Consider the following 19,726-nt stretch of genomic DNA (forward strand, 5'->3'; position numbering starts at 1 on the left):
AGAGTTGAACAGTGTTTGTATTCACTATTGTAGTTAAGACTGTGCTTTGAAGAAACATTATCCAGTGTTGTCAGCTTGTACAAAGACTTGAGCATTGCTAGAAACCTATCTAATATAGGAGCTGCTTGAAGAGCTTTAGAGGGGACCACTTCCCTGTAGCACTCTTGTGAAGAAGAGTAACTATTTGTCTTTGGTAGAACTGGTCTTAGATTTCTTTTTCCTCATGGCTGCAAATTGAGTACTAACTTCTATCCATTGCCATGTCTGTCTCTTCTGTGATTAGAGGAAGTCTTTTCTCCCACAACAGTGATGAAAATGAGGTGGTTATTGATTAATTGTTGCTTTGGGAAAGAGTGCAGGTTAACTGATTTGTTGCTGTTTCAGAGAAGTGTTTTTTGCACACACAAAATTCATTTTGTCTAATTAAGGGCTGGAGGATGTGAAAGTAGCATTTAAACCAGACAATAGTGCAATAATTATGTAGGTTTAGGCTATAATTTCATCAAGCATACACTGACAATCCTATTTAATTCTTTAGTGTGGGAAATTAAATTACTCAGTTAAATGTAGGTATTTACCATTAAGATAAGTTAAAATAGTGAAATTTAAACTTCAAATGCAAGCCTTAAACAGCCCAATCACTACACAGTAGTAGAGTGGAAAAAAGGTGATGATTACCTTAAATATACAGCAGCCTGGATATAGAAAATAAACATTTTTATTTAAATACATTTGTTATAGGAGTAAGCATTTTATCAGCCAATTATTTCAGTAATTATTGCACTGTTCACTTACACATGAATGTTAAAATAGTTTTTTGTAAATTTGAGAACTTAATGTGATTAGTTACAGAAAGTAACCTTTTGTCCCTCTAATAAAGAAATACATTAAAGGCAAAAAGCTATTTAAAAATAGGCAATTGCTTTAGGGCAGGAACATTTTCCTTGTTACAGCTGAAGTCCCAGCTTTTACAATGGGGTAAGTAGTAAGAGTCTTTTTGTAATTCTCAAACAGTAAATAACTTAAATTACACACTATTACTGCAGGGCAAGATGACATTTATTTCAATATTTTATGGTAAGGGAGAACATTCAGAGCTGATGTGTAAGCTTTGATGTCCCTGATTGAAGTGATGTTAGTCATCAAGGAGGAAGGAGGCAAGAAAGTTAGCTGAGGTATTTCACTACATGAGTTCTGAACATCAACCACAGCAGGTACTTCTGAGTCCCCTTCATGTTTTCCAAATCCAACTACCTGAAAAGCCAAAGGCCAGATTGTTATCAAGGAAAATTAAAGCTTTGAGACCCAGTCATTAAAATTGTTTTAATAGCACCCCCCCAAAAAGACTAAATAGAATTGTAGAAAAAAATCCAGCCTCTGAATTCAGTGTTAAGCATTATACTGTACTCTGAATTCCTGTAACTCCTTCCTTGAAGGATTTAAAAAAGAGGTAACTGGACATGTTCCAGTTAACTAGCTACAACACAACTAGTCTAAAAATGGTGTTGTCTTTCTAAAATGATAGCACAAGGGTGCAAGCCAAAATTTAAATATGGAGCCTAAAAAGAGTAATGACAAGAAGGACTGCAGTGCATCCATCCATACTTACATGAACACTGAGCACTTTCCTCTCGCTTCCTCTGTGAGCTTGGAACCAGTCCACCAAGTCTGCTTTAGTAAGAGATTTCAGCGCTTCAATCTAAAATACACAACAGCGCATTTTTCAAATTGCGAAACATTACTACACACCAACATTGAACTTATTTGCAGCCAAGTTTATAAGCCTTCAAAGCAAGAGTTTGGGGTGGAAACATGAACAGATACACTTAGAGCTTTTAAAAGCTCTGAATAGTTTACATTGACACTTGGAGCAGATTCCTTCATTGAACCAATGCCTTCAAGTCCTAAAAAAACACTCTGCAATCCACAAGCATCAAGGTCCAAATAAAGCTGAATACACACATTGATTTGAATTGTTTCATTAATGCAGTTAAAACAATCAACTTTATTTGTAACATTAAATTCACTACCTCACGGGCAAGCCTGTCAAACAAGTATTGCTGAGTCACCACTTCATTCCAGTTCCTATCTACTTCTTCTCCAAGATGAGAATCTTCACACTCTTTAAGCTTTATTAGAGCTGTGACCTGTAGAAGAAAACCTCAGCGAGTATTCTTGAAAGAGACTATCTGCTTTGAAGTAGAATCCCATGTGCTAATTCAGTATCTAAAACAGACCCAATATAAACTGTATAGCAGATTTAACAGCCCTAGACTCCATTGCATGAGGCAGTAGGTGTCCTAAGCTCCACTACAAATTGTGGGGAGGAGGGAAGGAAGATTCACAAAAGAGAAAAATGTCCTGAAATTCAGACACTAGCCTCCAGCGATGCCACACTGCACTGCAGCCACTTCCTAGAAACCAGAGAGGAGCAGATATTATTGTAGCTACATAATTCTGCTTTCTCCAACCAGATAGTATGTTTTGCTTAAAGAGTAGAAGGGGGGTAGTCATTGATTGGTCACCTTTACCTGTGTGCTGAATGCTTCTTCAGTTAGGTGCTTGATTTTTTCTTCAAAGAAAGAAAGAAAATCTTCTATCTTCTTGTCAACAAGTTCAGAACTGGAGAAATATAAATTAGTAGAAACAAAATAAGTCAGTTTGGAATATGGGCTCTAATATCAAAAGCAAAGCAGTGTCTGAGGAACTATACACTTAAAAGAAAGTAGAAACCCATATTTTGGCCTAGTGGAAGACAACATGCCACCTTCCCCCCCATGTTGCACACAATGGGTGTGTCTAGACTACAGAGTTTTGTCAACAAAAGTGCACTTTTGTCGACAAAACTATACCTTCATCTACACTACCGCTGAGTTCTGTCGACAGAAGGTGTTATTGCATGTAAACTGTCCTTGCGTCTACACTGCCATGTCGACAAAGCAGCTTGCTTTGTTGACAGTACTGAATGTAGTGTAGACGCTCTTTGTCAACAGAAGCTTTGTCGACAAAACTCTGTAGTCTAGATGTACCCAATGTGAAGATGTTTCTATTTTCAGTTTCTTCCTATCCTTGGTAAATACAGCTATGAAAGAACTTGGAACATAATGCCACTGACACATCAAGCAAGAGAATATATTGCCTCTTTCAGCATCTGCCAAGGCAGACGCAATGTTACCAAAAATAGTTCCCCTTCATATGGGGGGAGTGAAGCAAATGAGGAAAGATGACTGCTGTTGAACTGGCCCAAAAGGATGAGTATATGAATACACATCTCCTATCTCAGTAGTTACAAATAGTGGGAAAATAAGTCCTAGTACTCCAGCCCTAAACAAGGATGTATCTAGTAGCACAACTGTGTGGTCAGATTATTGGTCACCAAAAAATTACACAAAGGAAATAATCTTAAAGTGAGTATCATTCAAGGATTTTCAAAGCACAATTGTTCCTTAAGAAGAGACTGTTAGCTCTAGAGTGGTTCAGAGAAGTGGATTAATCACTGACACCAGATTTGTTTTAGTCAATGAAAGCTGCCCATTGTCATAAACCAGATCAAATATAGATCTAGTTGTAGTGTGTGAATTGATTGACTTCACAAGTTACACTGCCTACATTCTTTTTCATCTAGATCCAACTCTTTTTAGAATAGGAGATAAAAAGGATCTATTAAAGCCGGAGGACCCTGCCTGACAAAGTAGTCCCTACCCCTGCTACTCTAGGATTATTCTCTAGCTCTTTGTGCAGCTTAGTTTTAAGTCACACATTGGGGGTTACAGCTCACCAGGAAGATTTTTTTCCTTACATTTAAGCTACATCTTTCAATTATTTCATCGCATTCTATTCACTTCCTACAGCATCACAAATAAATTCCCCATTGTTATTTTCAGTATTCATCATCATCAAGAGCTATGCATTAATATCCATAAGAATAATGCAGGGATCAAAAAATAGAGAAACAGCACTCCAACCAACCGCACTATCAAATGAGTGTTAATATCCCTCCCTTCATTGTAGTTTGAATTCCAATTTGGAGTGCTGCTTTTTGCTGGTAAGGAGTTACGATCTCTCCTCAGCTGTGGAGCATACCCAGTTCTCCACACCATCTTTTTACCAGCTCCTGCTTAAGGTCTCAATTCAGCAAAACACATGCTTAAAGTTACTTTGCTGAATGGGGGAATCTAGGTCAGCGTGTTTGTAGCTATACCTAGAAGCTTTGCATAATGCCCCCACTTGCTAAGCCAGGCTTCTTGTCTGGAGCACATTGCACCTGTGATTCCAATGGCTTCCAATTAGCTTTTTGATGCATTTCAAGATATCATATTTGTTATATAAAGCCCTATATGCTGCACCAGACTCAGTCCAATTTCAGAGTTAAGAGCACTTATTTCATCTTCTTAACACTTGAGTCCATCAGGGAGGCTCTCTCAAATCACCCCTAGCTTTGAACCCTGTTTGTGTAACAGCGTGCCAGGCTGTTTCCAGAGATGAGGTGCTCCACCTCCATTTGTGCTCTGGTGACCTTTAGGAGAGACCTTCATGGCCTATCTATCTACTTGAAAGGTTATAAGCAGCTACTACTCCAGCCAAAATCTACAGAGGTTAGCTGTGAGGCATCTCAGAATTCAAAGGGCCCCAAGATGGAATCAACATGTAGTCCCTTTAATTAGTAAGAGACTTACTTGTACTTTGTTGCTTGTGTCGCTACAGTAACAGAGAACCCGAGAATCCCAGATGTATTCCTACAGGTCGGGTACACATGGTAGCTTAAACCAAAAGAAGAAAGTCATTCCACTAGTTCAAGCTATTTTACATTTACCATCCATAGCTATGAAATCAGAACATTGCTAATACTTTATATCCAAATATTGACAAAGAGGTGTCTTATCAATGCAAGAGATTCACTCGAACAACAAACCAGATCAGTTGCATCAAATGGTCTGGACCTCTTCTTGTTCAGCAAATCGTTTTTGGGCTTTGTAAGATGCTTAACCTGCCACCCAGATCTGTGAAAGTGCACAACCTTGCCCTTTTTCCAAGGGCACCAAAGCCATTTACTTAAAAATAGTGTCAAAGAATGCTGCCAGTTTTGATTGTGGTATGTTACACTACTTTCAGCCACTGACAGGTGACAGCCAATATACAGCGTGGATACACAGAACTGAATTATAATAAAAAGCTGAACTTGCAGTACCCCCAGTACAGCAGACTTACCCAAGGGTTTGCTTGGTTCGCAAGAAGTCAAAGCAAGGCTCCTCCATGTGCATCTGAAATAAAGTATGAGTCCATCAGAAGACATTGCTATGTACAGCAGTTCTGGTTTAGGCTTGGCACAAAAAAGAGTCAAACAGGAAACAGTGAAAAGAGATGGAGACCAGGCCTACACTAACACACACCTGAGCAACGTAGGCTCTGTCTACACTTGAAAGTTTAAAACACAGCCACAGCAGTAGCACTGGGGGAGAGGGGTCTCCCAGTGCTCTACATAATCCACTTTCACAAGTATGCTGAGAGCATGATTCCCAGTGCTGAAGCCCATTTTACACTGGTGCTTTTCAGCACTGTAACTTGCACTCAGGGGGAGGGTGTTTTTCCTAAGCCATAAAGTTGCAGTGCAGTAAAATGAACTGGCAGTGTAGACTTAACCTTTGTTACACCAACCCAATGCCCAGTATAGACAGTACTATGTGGACAGGAAAAGCTGTCTTGTTGACATGGCGGCCACCTTTGGGGAGGTGGATTACACGGACACGAAATCTCTCATTGACATAGTGGTATTTTCACTAAAATGCTACAGCTGCACCCCTGCAGTGCCATAACCTAAAGCCTCAATGATTCTCCCTGCTTCCATTTCAGAAAGGAATTGGAGAAAAGTAGGGAAGGGTAAAGTAATGGTAGTTCTAGAGACCCTGATATTCAGACACATTAGTGTACGGAAGGAAGCAAGCTCGCTTCGTTCATTTGCTGAGTGAAATGTCTCATTTATGCTGTTTGAAATGGCTCATTTTTCCGTGAGCGCACACAGCAGTATCCCCAACATCCAGAAAGGAAGTAAAAGATTCATTAGAACAAATCTCAGGCACTATGTGTCTCACCTGTGATTTATTTTCATCTGTAGCAGTGTTGTGACACCAGCCATTGTTTTGAAAGCAGGAGCTTTTGGGGTTGCATCTTAATAAGCATTCAAGATATGTTAGGAAAGGAGCAAAAAAAAAAAAAAAAAACTTACCACGAGCAGTTCCATAAGGGTGTATTCTCTTAAACTCCTAGCTCCAGACTAAAAGAAAAAAAATTGAAAGCAGTTAGGATTTTCTCATGGAAAGGGTAGAGCTATGTCACTAGAATGGCCTCATTAAGAAAGAAAAAACTCGGGATAGATTTCAGCGCTAAGCAATTTGCAACAAAAGAATTCAGCCTTTCTGGCATCTGATGTGTGCTCAAAACAGCTCCCTGAGCAAGAGACAAGGGTCTGTTCATGGGAGAGAGAGATCACTGCAAGGGTGGAAATGCAACTTCAAGGCAATCAGAGAACAGGGAGGTAAGGAGACAGTCTGGGGAGGAAGGCAGTATTAAGATGGAAGAGGATGAAATACCTGCATACAATGTAACAGATCTAGCTAAAAATGTAGCTTCTCCTGTTCACTAGCCCATAGGGGAAGCCTTGTGACTTTTTACACAACTCAGACGAGACCCACTTAGACAAACCACCAGAAACAAGCTTTATTCTACAAGGAACATAGAACAGGATTATAGATCAGCAACCTCTTCTCTACTTGCAGCCTATGTGCTTCAAGCTTAGATTTGTTTTTTCTTTCCCCTCAAGTTCACCTGATGAAGTGGATTTTACCCACAAAAGCTCATACTATATATATTTTTGTTAGTCTCTAAAATGCCACAGGACTACATTTTTAAAGTTACAGACTAACACAGCTGCCCCTCTGAGAAGTAATAGTTCTAGATTGCTCACCCAAATAATACAAACTATAACTTCATTAACAACGTTTTATTAACAACCTGGGCCTTGTTCATGGGGATTCTGTTTACAGGGTAACTTAGAATTCAGAACATATTGTAGAAAATAACGGCTGGAGAACTGATGTGAAGTCTAGATTAGAAGAGCCATCAGAATAACAAGCAGCAGTTACAAGAAAAAAAAATGAGCTTACTCAAATAATGAACAGTACCTGGTAATAGACTGTCACTTCTGAGTTGGCATCACCTTTGTTAAGGGCCTTCACCTTGCAGAGTAGGTGTGTGTTAGGCAGGTCCACCACTCGAAACTGAACAGGACATGGGTGTAGCAAGGGGCTGAACTGCAGCTTTCTAAAGAGAGTCCAAACAGTAAAGACTCAATACCTCCCATTCCTAAACCAAAACAACAAAACCATGTTCATATTCCAGATACCCCACGTCAAATTACAATCCCCTCCCACTTCCAAAAATTAGAAACACATCTTGCTGCCATCAAATCTGACTAAAACCAGATTTCCAGAAAATTGTGACCAATTCTTCAAAAAAGTGGTCAGGAGATTCCAACTATTTCCAACATTTCTTCTCACCCCCCAAAAAAGAAAGGTTCAGGGCTTTGTAATGTAATTATAGTTCCATCTGGGGTAAAAGGTGAAAGAGAAATACTCACTGAACAACATAATTCAGAAAATCCCTTGATTCCTAAAGATAAAGCATAAAGAGTTACTTTGGAGAATGGAATTAGTAGCCTATTAGGTAGCAGTCCCAATATATACTACAGCCTCCAGAAAGGAACCAGCAAACACAGAAGTGCCCAGTCCTCCCCAGACTTGCCACATATCACAGCATTCGGTCAGAGGTTAACTCAGCACAAATCACTTCTTCCCCTACAATGTGACAGTACAGTGTGATCTGTGTTACACTGGGAGGAAAAAGACCTCTCCAATCCAGTCTCTTCTCTGGGAGTTTGCAGCGAGGACAATGTGGAAGTCAGGAAAGAGTTAACTAAATGAGAGAAATGTTGTACAGAGAAGCTAACAGATGTTAGCAGCAACAGATATGCACAAAAAGTAGGAGGTAAGTGGGAAAGCGACGCAGGAGCAGGTTGGGCCCCTTCTGGGGCACTGCCAGCAAATGAGCAAAAAAGCAGAGCTTATGGTAAAATGCTGCAGAACCTCACTGTGCGACTGCAGGGCATCCAGGGTTCTGAAATGTATTTAACTCAAACTACAGCACTTAAGACCAAATACATTGCAAATAAAGACTCAGTAAGAACCATAACTGAATCTCAACTTCCCATATAATCCATGTGGTCACATTTGTCCTTACAAGAATCCCCACCCCCACCAAGTGTGCTCCTTTTCCCAAAAGGCTTGACAGACCACGGCCAAACTGATGGGCATAAAGTGAAGACTGCAAGTTTTGTGCTTCAGTGGCCATGTTTATGTTGCTGCATGGAGGGGTTCAAACCCTGCTGTATCCAAGTTCTAAAAAGCTTGTTTGCCTGATCCTGCCATAGGCCTGACCTAGTCTGTCTACAGTGGACTACAGTACCAGTGGAGAGAGTAACCAGAATGATATTGGACCCCAGAGACACCGTATAACAGGGCTACTCAACATGCGCATGTGGCCCATTTGTTTGCAGCCTGCAGTGCAAGTTGAGGGTTACGTGGGTGGGAGCCAAAACAAGAGTAATCAATATCGGTCTTCTGTTGATTCACATTTTAGTAGTTAAATTCCCAGACGATCATTGTTCATTAAAAGTGCTGTCATGTGGGTGGAAATCGGGTAAATATTGCATTTTATTAATATCAGCAGAGCTGCCTTAAATAGGGTCTACGTGTTGAGTAGTCTTGCCTTCATCTTTGTATTCATGCCCATCAGTGTGAAAGAAGCTATTTACATATATTTGCATGTATATGCAACCACACTTAAGTTGTGGCCCTAGGCGATATTGTTGTGGCCACTAGAGCTTCTCAAGTTGAGTAGCCCTGCCATATAACATCCTGCCACATACAGACTAACTGCACTGACAGTTTTAGAGAACTTTCACAGTTGCACCAGCACTGAAGTGTTTAAATCAACATGCCATCAATACCAGGAGTTTAAAAATTACTGAGCATGTGTAGCCAGCATGGATAAAATCACTAGTGGCCAGTTCTACATAAAAGTCTCCCCAAGACATTAATAGGGGATCTGCACCTATGTGAGATATCTCCAAAACTGCCAGTGGAGATAAAACCATATGCTGGTGAAACAGGGTTTGTGCCAACTGTGTTTAAATCACTTTCTGAACTCAATTTTGGCTTCAGCTGAGCAGGATAGTACTCACTCTGCTTGTGAAGTTTCCTTGTACAAGACCCTCTACAAAGAGTTGAGATTTGAAAGCCTTAACAAAGGACGAGAGAGACTCGATGGAAAGGCCCTTCATTAATGTCTCATATTTATCTATCATAGACCATCTGCCGTGCTCCAAAATTAAGAGACGCACATTTCTGTAACAAAAGAAAAAATATTTAGTTCAGGATGTTCCCCATCAAGGATTTACAGCCCTTAATTTCTTATACCCAGGGTCCATGACCAGCATCATTTCAGCTAATCCTAACTAGAAATATCAAGTACTGATCAGTCTGCCCTGGGATTTCTGCCCTGCTTCATCTCCAAAATGCCTCAGGTAATCTGTGATTCCTGTAGCCCTGCTCTGGGTTGTCCTTGGGGAAAACACTGAAAGCTAAATCATGTTTGCAAGGAGTAAGGGAAGTCCTGCTATGGGGCCACCCCGGGAATGGGGGGGGGGAGAGGGGGAATGTGAGGTAAGCCGGCTCTAGCTATGCAATTGTCATAGCTGCAATTGTGTATCTTACATTGATTTTTCTCCACTAAAGCAGACCTGGCCTGTATCAAAACAAGGCAGTTGGTTACAGGGTTCAGCCAAAAAGAGCAGAAGCCAGCCCAGACCCATCTTCCATCTGCCAGAAATATCAAGCTGGAAGGAAGAGAGAGAGAGGCAGGCTTCTGCACTGACTGTATTGACACACCATTCTTGAGCTCATGAGCAGCCCAAGGGTGTAGACTGATCCATTTTATTACTAGTTTCTTTAATTAATAGCACCAACCACCAGGAAAGGGATGAATTTTCTCTTTACATGGTGTATCATTTGTGTTTTGGAACAGGAGGTAAAAGGCCTATATGATTTTAGAAGCAGTTTTAGACATTAAACATGATTCCCAATTAACAAAATTAATGTAATCTGTGGTCTATGGTAATGAGACAATTATATCTTTGTTCTGAGATGGGCATTTTTCTGCTCACTTCTGTCATCTTAAAAGGATAACTGCATTGTTGTTATGAGCAGAGAAAAAACCACTTTAGAGACTCCATGCAGGTATCCACGGCAGCTTTCAGTAAATCAAAAATAATTTTGTTCGGGAGAATAAAATCAGATTTTCCACAATTCTTAATTCAAAATGATGTCAAGCATAGGCCTGCACAAGTGTCTTAAATGTACTTTTATAGAAATGGTGTCAGATGAAGGCCCATGAAATTGATGAAGTATTAATGTATCATAAGAATGTTTTTACCAACCCTCCTCTAACTGTGAAATAGACTGGCAACTTTCTGTAATATTAGTCCAGAGTTAATTTTACAAACTGATTCTATTAGTCTCAAATCACACCACTCAAGCCATCCTCTCTTGATTACTGAGAACTGTTTTATACTAACTTCTTTTGCACTGTAATTTACTTAATACCTACCCTTGTATGAATGAAAAAACACTTCTGCTTTATCATCTACTCAGCTACGTCAGCACTTATCATAAAGCAGAATGTTACCATTTAAATTCCGTTCTCTATTAAAGATGCAGAGTCATTTTATAACTGGCCAGGCAGAACACTACACAATTTTTCTTTGTAACAATGGCTACAAAGTTCTAGCAGGACAATGTACTAAAACCAGAGTAAACTCCACTCAGCCTGTACCTCCACCTAGGTCAGATTAAGTCCATCTATTTAATCTCCCCATAGGCACTCACTTGGCCAGGGTCTCCGGTTTGATGAGGATATTAAAATAGGTCTTTTTTAGCTGCTCTGTTATCATCTCAAAAACGGCTGGGGTAAAGCTGAAGTCAGACAAGTGGTCGATGATGAGTTGAAACAGTAGCTGAAAGAAAAATTGTTTTCTAAATTATTTTTGTCAACTGGAGAACATTTGACTAAGTAAATAAATTAATTCTAAACCTTTTTTCTGTATTATAAATTCAGAACCTTTTCTGAAGGGAGGGATAGCTCAGTGGTTTGAGCATTGGCCTGCTAAACCCAGGATTGAGAGCTCAATCCTTGAGGGGGCCATTTAGGGATCTGGGGAAAATCTGTCAGGGACAGTACTTGGTCCTGCTGTGGGGGCAGGGGACTGGACTATCTCTCCAGGTTCTATGAGAGGGGTATATCTCCATATATTAATTCATATTTTTCGGGCAACTACAGAATTACTATGATGACATCACAAAATATCTGAACATCACAAGGGAAAGAGTGTTCAGTCAGAATGTTAAAATCTCCAGGGTCTATTTTGATTATGTGGAATTTCAAATGTTTGGGGGAAAAAAAAACCTCCTCTTGTGAAAGATTCCCCACTTATGCCCCTGTGGTGGAGGGCTGCAAAAGCTCCCAGTCAAGTACTCTGATTCCCCAGCAATGCCCCGACACAACAGGGAAGACTAGAAATATCATTAATTCTGAATCTAAAGTAAAAAGGACAAGGACAAAAATCTTATATATGCACGCACAATTCTATTATCCCTCGTTTGCAGGTCACCTTCAATGTTCTGTTGCCTTATTAGTTTATTTTGACTACTGTATTTCCTCAGAGGGGAAAAAAGTACTTTTTTTAAAATGGTGTTTATTAATGGAAGCTGAGAATGCGTAAAAAGTTACAGGATACAGTTCAAATCAGAGCCTCAATTCGCTCTACACCCCTGATTTTCCTTCTCTCACGGTTGAAGATTCTGCTCTGTATATTTCAAAGAATACGTGTTAGTCCCATATATACTACTACTAATCAAGTGCCAGCTACAATCTGAACTGTCCAACACTTTCAACTTAACTTTGGTCTACCCCACAAGTTTGAATAGTGTTGTAACCATGTCCCTTGACCCAGTAATAGTTGTAGTACAGATAAGCACTTCTCCCTCATCAATGCCCATCAGCATCCAGACAGCAACAGCATTTGAGGTTGCTATGTAAGCAGCAGAGAAGGAGGAGTGAGGTGTGGAGTGAAAATTTGTTAACCTCTAATAAAAATCTTAGATCCAAGCAAGCATACTCAGGAGTAGCTTTTAATTGCTTAGTTTTAACTTAATTCTACCTCCTGCTCCAAGTTCATCTAGTAGACTGTTCTCACAGACAATAATAGTATGCATGCAAGTCTGATTTGTTCACCTTCTGGCTTGCAGATGAACAATGTATGTAAATAATATTTTTCCTGCACTGTCCTATACTTAACACCCATCCTCCACACCAGTTTTTCCTCATTTTAAATAAATCCACAAAAGTGTGGAAAGCTGCTGCTCAAAAGAGATTTGGAAAACTTAAAAATACCTGGAAACTGAATTTTATAGCAGTAATCTCTAGCGATGCGAATAAGCAGTCGACCAGCTGATTAACCAAGAAGCCTAGACTTATTTTAGAAGCAGGAGATGATGCTGGGGGAGCTGGCTTAAAAGCCAAATTCCCAGCACAGGCTCTGCACTGCTTCCTCCACCTTCGCAGCAGCAGCCCCTGCGCCCCCAGGGGCCCAGCCTGGGCCACTGCAGACAGACTACTTTGGGGCAACTTCCCACACTCCCTTCCACCTATGCAGCCTGTCGATGGCTCAGACCCCACGCAGACAGGGACTTCTGCCACCCCATCCTGCTACCTCTGTACCAGAGGTGACAGCAGGCAGCCAGTCTGTGAGGGGAGCTGTTTTTAAAATGGGCCCTGCCCTCATGGACCACAAAATAGTCAACTAACTGCTAAAAATGCATGTGGTTAGTCGACTATTCAGTTAACCGATAGCCAACATCCTTAGTAGTCTGAGTAACTTTATCTACTACTTAGTGAAGTGTATAGTGAAAAGGAATGTTCAAAGTTTTATTTAGAAGTGCCTACAGCTGCCTCAACAGCTCTACAACTATGAAGAGTGCTTGGTGTTTCTGAGTGTAAAAACCCAACTAGATTATTCAGTAAAGATTATTTGAGACACAGGAAATACAGTTGAATATGTAAGACCAGGAAGACAGCAGAAAAACTCTTACTAAAAATACTCATTTTGGATCAGAGGAGGAGGAAAGGCAGAGCATTAACGCAGACAATATCTGTTTTAGGCTATCGTGTTGCCACCTGTCACCATATCTCTGAGTGCCTTCTACGTAAAATACACCAACAATATCAAAATCCCTACTGAATGTCAAAAGTCTCTAGTGCTTTTCTTTTTATCAGAAGTTTTGTTTGAGAGAAGTTTTTCTTCTTTTTAGTTTTGGACGGAGATAAGAGGAGACACTTGATTTTGACAGTGTCACTAGTCATGGAGGTAGAAGTGATCAAATAGGAATGTATTTTGCAGTTTCCCCTGATCATGGCCAGACTGAGTTAATCTGATCACCTCTACAGAACACTATTCCACGACCAGCTCTCTTGAACCTCTGCTGCACTTCATGCTTGGTGGACTCCCCCTGCACCTCTACCAGCATCACTCACTCTCACTATACCTTCTTACTGACATGCGAACTCACATTCTCTCTCTCTGCTCTTGCAGATTTATGAGCATCTCAGCAAGATGACTTTGTTTTACTGCATACAAAACCATTAGTGGGCTTTAAGATCGCTAACAGACACCAATAGTTAAGGACAGAACTATGAACCGTTTAGAAAATGGTGCCCAGCAGATGGCTGGTTGAGTCAAAGCAGAGCAAACATGCTGTTAGTACTTACTGGTAGTTTATGATTGAATCCTTTCACTCGAATGACCAAACCATGTTCTCCGGCTACCAGCTTGTATTCCAGTTGAGCAACATCAGCTTCGTATGCTGGCTCGGCAAGGTTATGGGTGAGAATGTTCACAAAAGTATCAAAAAGCACCACGCTGCATAGAGAAAGGGGTAAAAATGCAAACCAGAAAGGGAGAGAAAAACCACAAGCCTCCATAAGGTCAATAATTCTGAGGGTATACCCAGAGTTGTCCTTGAGAATCATTTAATTAGTTAACTAAAGACACTTATGACTTAAATCATAGAACCCAATTTAAAAACAGATTTGTATCCTGCAAGAAGTTTAATTCTGGGTAATTAAGTCTACAGCTATGAATTTCTCTCTTTATTTAAGAGACAAGATTACCTACAAGTCATTCTGGCTTTAATTAAAATACCTTTGCATAAGAAAAGAGAAGCTATTCCCTTTTATGGGGCATATCAGGATAGCATGTAAGCAACCTAAGTGGTCTAGCATATGTGGCTGAAATCATCTGGAATAAAGCATACAGATTTTAAGCAATGTCAGCTCATAATAAAATGTGTTTGTTGAATATCATCAGGATGTTGATATAAAAATATGTTAAAGCAATCTGAGAGTGAGTTTTAGTTACAATTGAAGTTATTAAATCCTAATAGGTATAAAAAGTAGGGATCTTAAAATGTGTTTATTCTGGTAAACATGTAACTGCTGAAAGTAAGCAGTTGCATGTTTACTCATTGGGGAGGTAGCTCCCACAGAGCCCGCTCTCTTCCTCTCTCCCTTCCCCTCCTCCCCCCCACTGTTGTCTCTGTATCAGAGACAGTAGTAGGAGGGGCGAGGGAGAGACAGGCAGGCAGGAGCCAGTGCATGCAAGAAATTGACTTTTAAATCAGTTCCCCACAAGCACTGGCTCCCGCCTGCCCACCCACCCCCACATGCTGCTGCCTCTGATACAGAGGTAGCAGCAAGGAGGAGGATCCTGCACTTAACCATGAAGCTTAACCAATAGGTCTAGGCACATCAGTTCCACAAAGATATATTTAAAAAAACCATTCCTCCTTTGCAGCTCCTTATTAGTGCCCTTCTGATAAGGTCGCTATGCTGTTTGTTACAACAGATAGTCCCACTTCGGGGTGTGTAGTGGTGCCTTGAATGGGACGATGAGGCACATATGCTGAACTGTAATCCAAAGCCTGTGTAATATCCTCACATATTATAGCTGCTCTCCATCTAATTTCCCCCTCATCTAAACCCTTTTTCCTCCAAGTTGTTGGCTACAATGTTAACAGGTAACTCTTCAGCACAAAGCCTTTGCAGAAACATTCTGTTCTAGCAGATGCACTACTACTCTCATGTCACTCACTGTCACTTACTTTCCCTGCCCTTGATCATGGGAAGACTGCACTAAAAATCTCACTTTCCTTCTTCACTCCAATATTTCTCCACTCCCACCAATACACCATTCCCCCAAAACTAATGAACTGTAAAGAACATGAAAGATGAAACGTTCAGTGGTTCTCAAAACTTTTGTACTGACGACTCCTTTTACATAGCAAGCCTCTGATTATGATCCCCCCCCCCCCCCCAACACACACTATATAAATATAAAATACCTACTCAATATATTTAACAGCATTATAAATGCTGGCGGCAAAACAGTTTGAAAGTTGACAGCTTATGACCCCTCTCAGAGACCCTGACTACCAGTTTGAGAACCCTGTTCTATTTTCAAGCTGATGGGGGGGGGGAGAGGGGGGTGTTAAAAACCCTGTCTAGGAATTTTAACTGTTCTGCAAGATAAGCATCAGAAAGGTAATTCTTACTTCTCTGCAGACTGCTGTATCAGTGGAGATATCAGATGAAAACGTATGTAAGCTGGAAAAAAGAGCCAAAAAACACACACATGAGCAACTACAGGCAGTTTTAACAAGTCAACTGTTTTTTCCTTCACACCATTTGCTGTTTCCAGTTAGTTACTGTATTTGAACCCCATGTGTAACGTTTGCTCAGATGAGATAATATTTTCATCCACATTAAATCACCAAAGTAGTTTCCTTCTTTCCACATTTACTCCTTAAACTAAATACTTACTAATAATTGAACCTTGAAAAAAAAATCTATTTATACTGTCAGGGTTGTAAAGAGGCATAATTTGTTTGGTAACAGACAACACAATCAGAGTGTGAACTGGAGCAGAGACTGTATGCATTTAGATTGTATTTGCAATAAATGAATGTACTTTTATTTAAAGCAAAGTAAAGCCTGTACAAAAATTTCTAAAAATATACAAACCCTAAAAGGGCATCCATCATTCACTGAAAACTAAAATGCCATTCTGCTTGAAAACATAATTCAAGAATGGCAACACAGACTCAAACGTGGGAACAATGATTCCAGATCACATTTTCTGTTTAAAGGAAAAGCCTAAAGTTCTTCTAACTACGGATGTTAACAAGCAGGTAAATAGGTAATAGTATAACTGCTGAAACACTTGCACTGCGGGGCGGCACCCAACTCCGAGGGAGCTGGTATGCATCGGGAGCCAGCTTTTAAGTATAACAGCTCCTGCCTACCCATACAGAAGCAGTAGCACGGGGGAGCAACTGGCTCCCTGGGAGCTGGTGCATGCTGAGAGCTGATTTAAAAGATACTAATGCTCTACATTTTACATAGTATCCAGACCTCTTGGTACCTAGCCCGGAAATATACTCCGCCTAAGCTGAAATCTTGGGCTAGAACTGTCCTTTTTGGGATATGTGGATTAGGGATGTAAAACCTTGTTTAGTTAGTTAATCATTAAGTTTAACCAGTTAACTCATTGAACACGGGCAGTTAGGAGCTGCTCCAGCCCCACTGCTTCTGCACTAAGCTTCTAGCAGCCTTGTGTGGGAGTGGAAGCAACAGCGCAGCGGAGACCTGCTCCTGAGTAAGAGTTAACCAGTTACCTGTTCACATCCCTACCATGTATATGTATGTGTAGTGTGCACACAACTGAGCTGAGTCACTAGGGCCTCTAGGAATTACCACAATTACTAGTGCAAGCAAGTGGCACCTAGAGTTTATGAACAATCACTTCAAGCAGGCTTACAAAACAATAGTCAAGCAAAATCCAATGAAACAGCCTAAATGAGGAATGGATGTCCTCCAGGCTTATATTCGACAACTCAAACTCAAACACCACCACCGACAAACTAGGAGTGGCAGGAAAAAGGAGCAGAAGCTAGCTAGGGAAAAATGGATTATGCAGTGAATGAATCCAACTCTCTATGAATGTAAAAATCTGAACACCAAGCATCCTGAAGCCACCTAAACAAAGAGTTAAACCCAAAAAGGCTCATGAGGGCAAGGACAATTGGAATGATGCTCAGTGATGTTTGAAAATCAGAAGAAAGTTAAGCTGCAAGTCCTAACTCCAAATACATTTCTAGAACTATTTTAGATGCTTATTATTGCATGTGAAAAGCTTTGCACATTGTGTGTAATATACCAGTTAATAGGCATTACCTTTGGGAATTTTGAATTTATCATCCTTCCGGTACCACAGGCAGCCTTGTTGTGTGCTTAATATTTTGACAGGATACTCTGACTCCGGGCAATCAGGTGCTTTCAGAGCAAAGTCAGTGGCTAATATAGAAACAGAATATGTGGGTTACTGTATCTCAATTCCACAGCCATTAACATAAATGCAGGTTTCAAAACTGTAAGCAGCAGCTCTCCTCGCTCCTGTCACTATAGTACATTCAGTTGCACACTTTTCTTTGGTGAAGTATGGATTGGTCATTGCACTGTAAAGAGGAGGCGGCATTTTATATCTTGTTCTGGAGGTGCGGGTAAGGGGGGTTAACAGATTCAGAGCCTTAAATAGAATATGTGGTGTGCAGAGCAGGGAATAACCCTATATTTGCTTTCTCTCAGTAGTACCATTGTCTATCCTTACAGGCAAGTGATTCACGTGTGCACCCTAGCTGCTCTGCTTGTGCTGACAATATTTTGGAGACAAGCGGTCAGGTCAAATTAGTCCAAAAAATTAAACTTATATAAGTTTGCTTTATTAAAAATTCAGGAACACATATTTCCATCTTTTCATTAATCATTCCAGCTAATCATTAACAATAAAGGGAAAAAATATCATGTCCTAGGAAAACCACTATTTGCAAATGGAATGTTTGGGAAGGGAAAAGTGACAAGAGTCCACCAGATACCAGTGTCTCACCCACCTATATATTTATTTTCTTCAGGGAGGTGCAAGTCCTCATTTAACTGAAAGTCACTGGCCCATAAATCGCTCCAGTATTTGTCAATATCTGTGAAAAACATGAAAGTTAAAAGCAGATACACTTAGTAGCATGGAAGTTATTGCATCAATATCCAGGTGCTGACCCTTAAAGAAAAAATTATTCTCTTTAGTCTGTCTTGGTGTTTGTCTGCAAAAAAAAAAAAAAAAAAGACTAGCTCTCCTTTCCTGATGCCCCTTGGTTGGTCTTCCTGGTCTCCGCTCAGACCTCACTTCAAGCAAACTTATGCTTACAACTCAAGGCTGGGTGCATTAGCACCACACACTACGAAAAACATGTTGCCTTAGTCTTTATTATCTGTGTTGTTTTAATCTGTATTCAATACTGTCTTAGTGAACTGGAAGACTCAGTGTCCCCTATATACCTTGCAAAAAAGAGACCCGTAACAGAAGGACCTGCCAATGCCACAGAGAAGAGTGGCTATAAAATAGCACAAAGCATACCTAAGGCTCTAATGACTCAAAAAAGGTCAAAGTCCCAGTTGAGAATCACACTGCACTCCTCTGTACTTGCATGCTGTATTACCACCCAATTAAATAGCTTCTATGAGCATTTTGAATTCTCAGACATTTCAAAGGGTCATTTTACCTTCCTCACTGTACTGTGTCCCAAACCATCTCTCCTTTAGATTACATTTTCCTTCATTGGAAGCAGACAGCAGAACCAGGTTGGCTCTCTGAGGGCAAAGCTGGTTAAGGGCATCAGCAATGACCTACAAAAATAAACCAACATCTATCTAAGTTCAAATGAACCTTAGCTATGTCTGCCAAGCTGTAAAAAACTTAAAATTACTCTGAAAATTCAGAAGAAAGATTACAGATCTACTCCTAAAGCAAGCAATAAATTTAAAAAAGTGACATGATACAGGTAACCTAGAAAACCCATTCCAAATGCCTAAATTTCCCCAATTTACACATTCAGAGCTAAAGTCCTACTTACATCAGGCTTATATTCAAACAGAAGCTGGTCTCCCGTCAAAAAGTCCTCCTTCTCAAACAACTGCATATTTTCACAAAGGCTTTCTACATAATCAACTGGATCAGTCTGTAAATGAGGAAAACAGTGACATGTGCAGACATCTGACATACAGGTTGGACCTCCCTGGTCCAACACCCTCGGGACCTGACCGGTCCCAAACAAGCGATTGGGTGTTTCCAGATAGGGGTGTAAGAGTGTAATCGATTAATTAATAAGCAAAAGCTTATAGGTTAATGCTATAGACTATACACATTTCCTCCCCCACCCACCAGCCAGTAAGCTTTTCAGCAGGCTAGCCAGCAGCCCAGTTCAGTCCTGGTTTGTCTTAGGCGTGGAACCACCCCCCGCTCCAGCTCTGCATTTAAAGTGTACTAGGAGCCAGGCGGACAAGCAGCCCAGCTCAAGCTGGGTCCAGGAGCTCAGCCCCCATCCCACTCCAGACAGGAGGCACCAGCACAGCCTTTATTAGAGGCAGCAGCACAGGACAACAGGCAGCTGGT

General features: G+C 40.6%; 1 protein-coding gene across 1 annotated transcript in view; it reads right to left on the reverse strand.

The window, feature by feature from the left end:
• Positions 1-702: 702 nt before the first annotated feature.
• NRDC (nardilysin convertase) overlaps positions 703-19,726 on the reverse strand; it is a 47,289-nt gene continuing 28,265 nt past the window's right edge. Inside the window, exons 15-31 of the mRNA XM_006126447.3 lie at positions 19,188-19,292; positions 18,837-18,960; positions 18,171-18,257; positions 17,458-17,577; positions 15,777-15,828; positions 13,936-14,086; positions 10,998-11,125; positions 9,296-9,458; positions 7,634-7,665; positions 7,179-7,317; positions 6,224-6,271; positions 5,209-5,261; positions 4,677-4,760; positions 2,532-2,622; positions 2,031-2,147; positions 1,610-1,699; positions 703-1,254 (exon numbers count right to left, since the gene is read on the reverse strand). Of these exons, the coding sequence (XP_006126509.3) occupies positions 1,060-1,254; positions 1,610-1,699; positions 2,031-2,147; positions 2,532-2,622; positions 4,677-4,760; positions 5,209-5,261; positions 6,224-6,271; positions 7,179-7,317; positions 7,634-7,665; positions 9,296-9,458; positions 10,998-11,125; positions 13,936-14,086; positions 15,777-15,828; positions 17,458-17,577; positions 18,171-18,257; positions 18,837-18,960; positions 19,188-19,292 (1,779 nt within the window). The 3' untranslated portion in view covers positions 703-1,059. The remainder of the gene's footprint in view (positions 1,255-1,609; positions 1,700-2,030; positions 2,148-2,531; positions 2,623-4,676; positions 4,761-5,208; positions 5,262-6,223; positions 6,272-7,178; positions 7,318-7,633; positions 7,666-9,295; positions 9,459-10,997; positions 11,126-13,935; positions 14,087-15,776; positions 15,829-17,457; positions 17,578-18,170; positions 18,258-18,836; positions 18,961-19,187; positions 19,293-19,726) is intronic.

The sequence above is a fragment of the Pelodiscus sinensis genome, chromosome 9 (assembly GCF_052426305.1).
Source record: "Pelodiscus sinensis isolate ZL-2025 chromosome 9, ASM5242630v1, whole genome shotgun sequence".
NCBI classification, from domain to species: Eukaryota; Metazoa; Chordata; order Testudines; family Trionychidae; genus Pelodiscus; species Pelodiscus sinensis.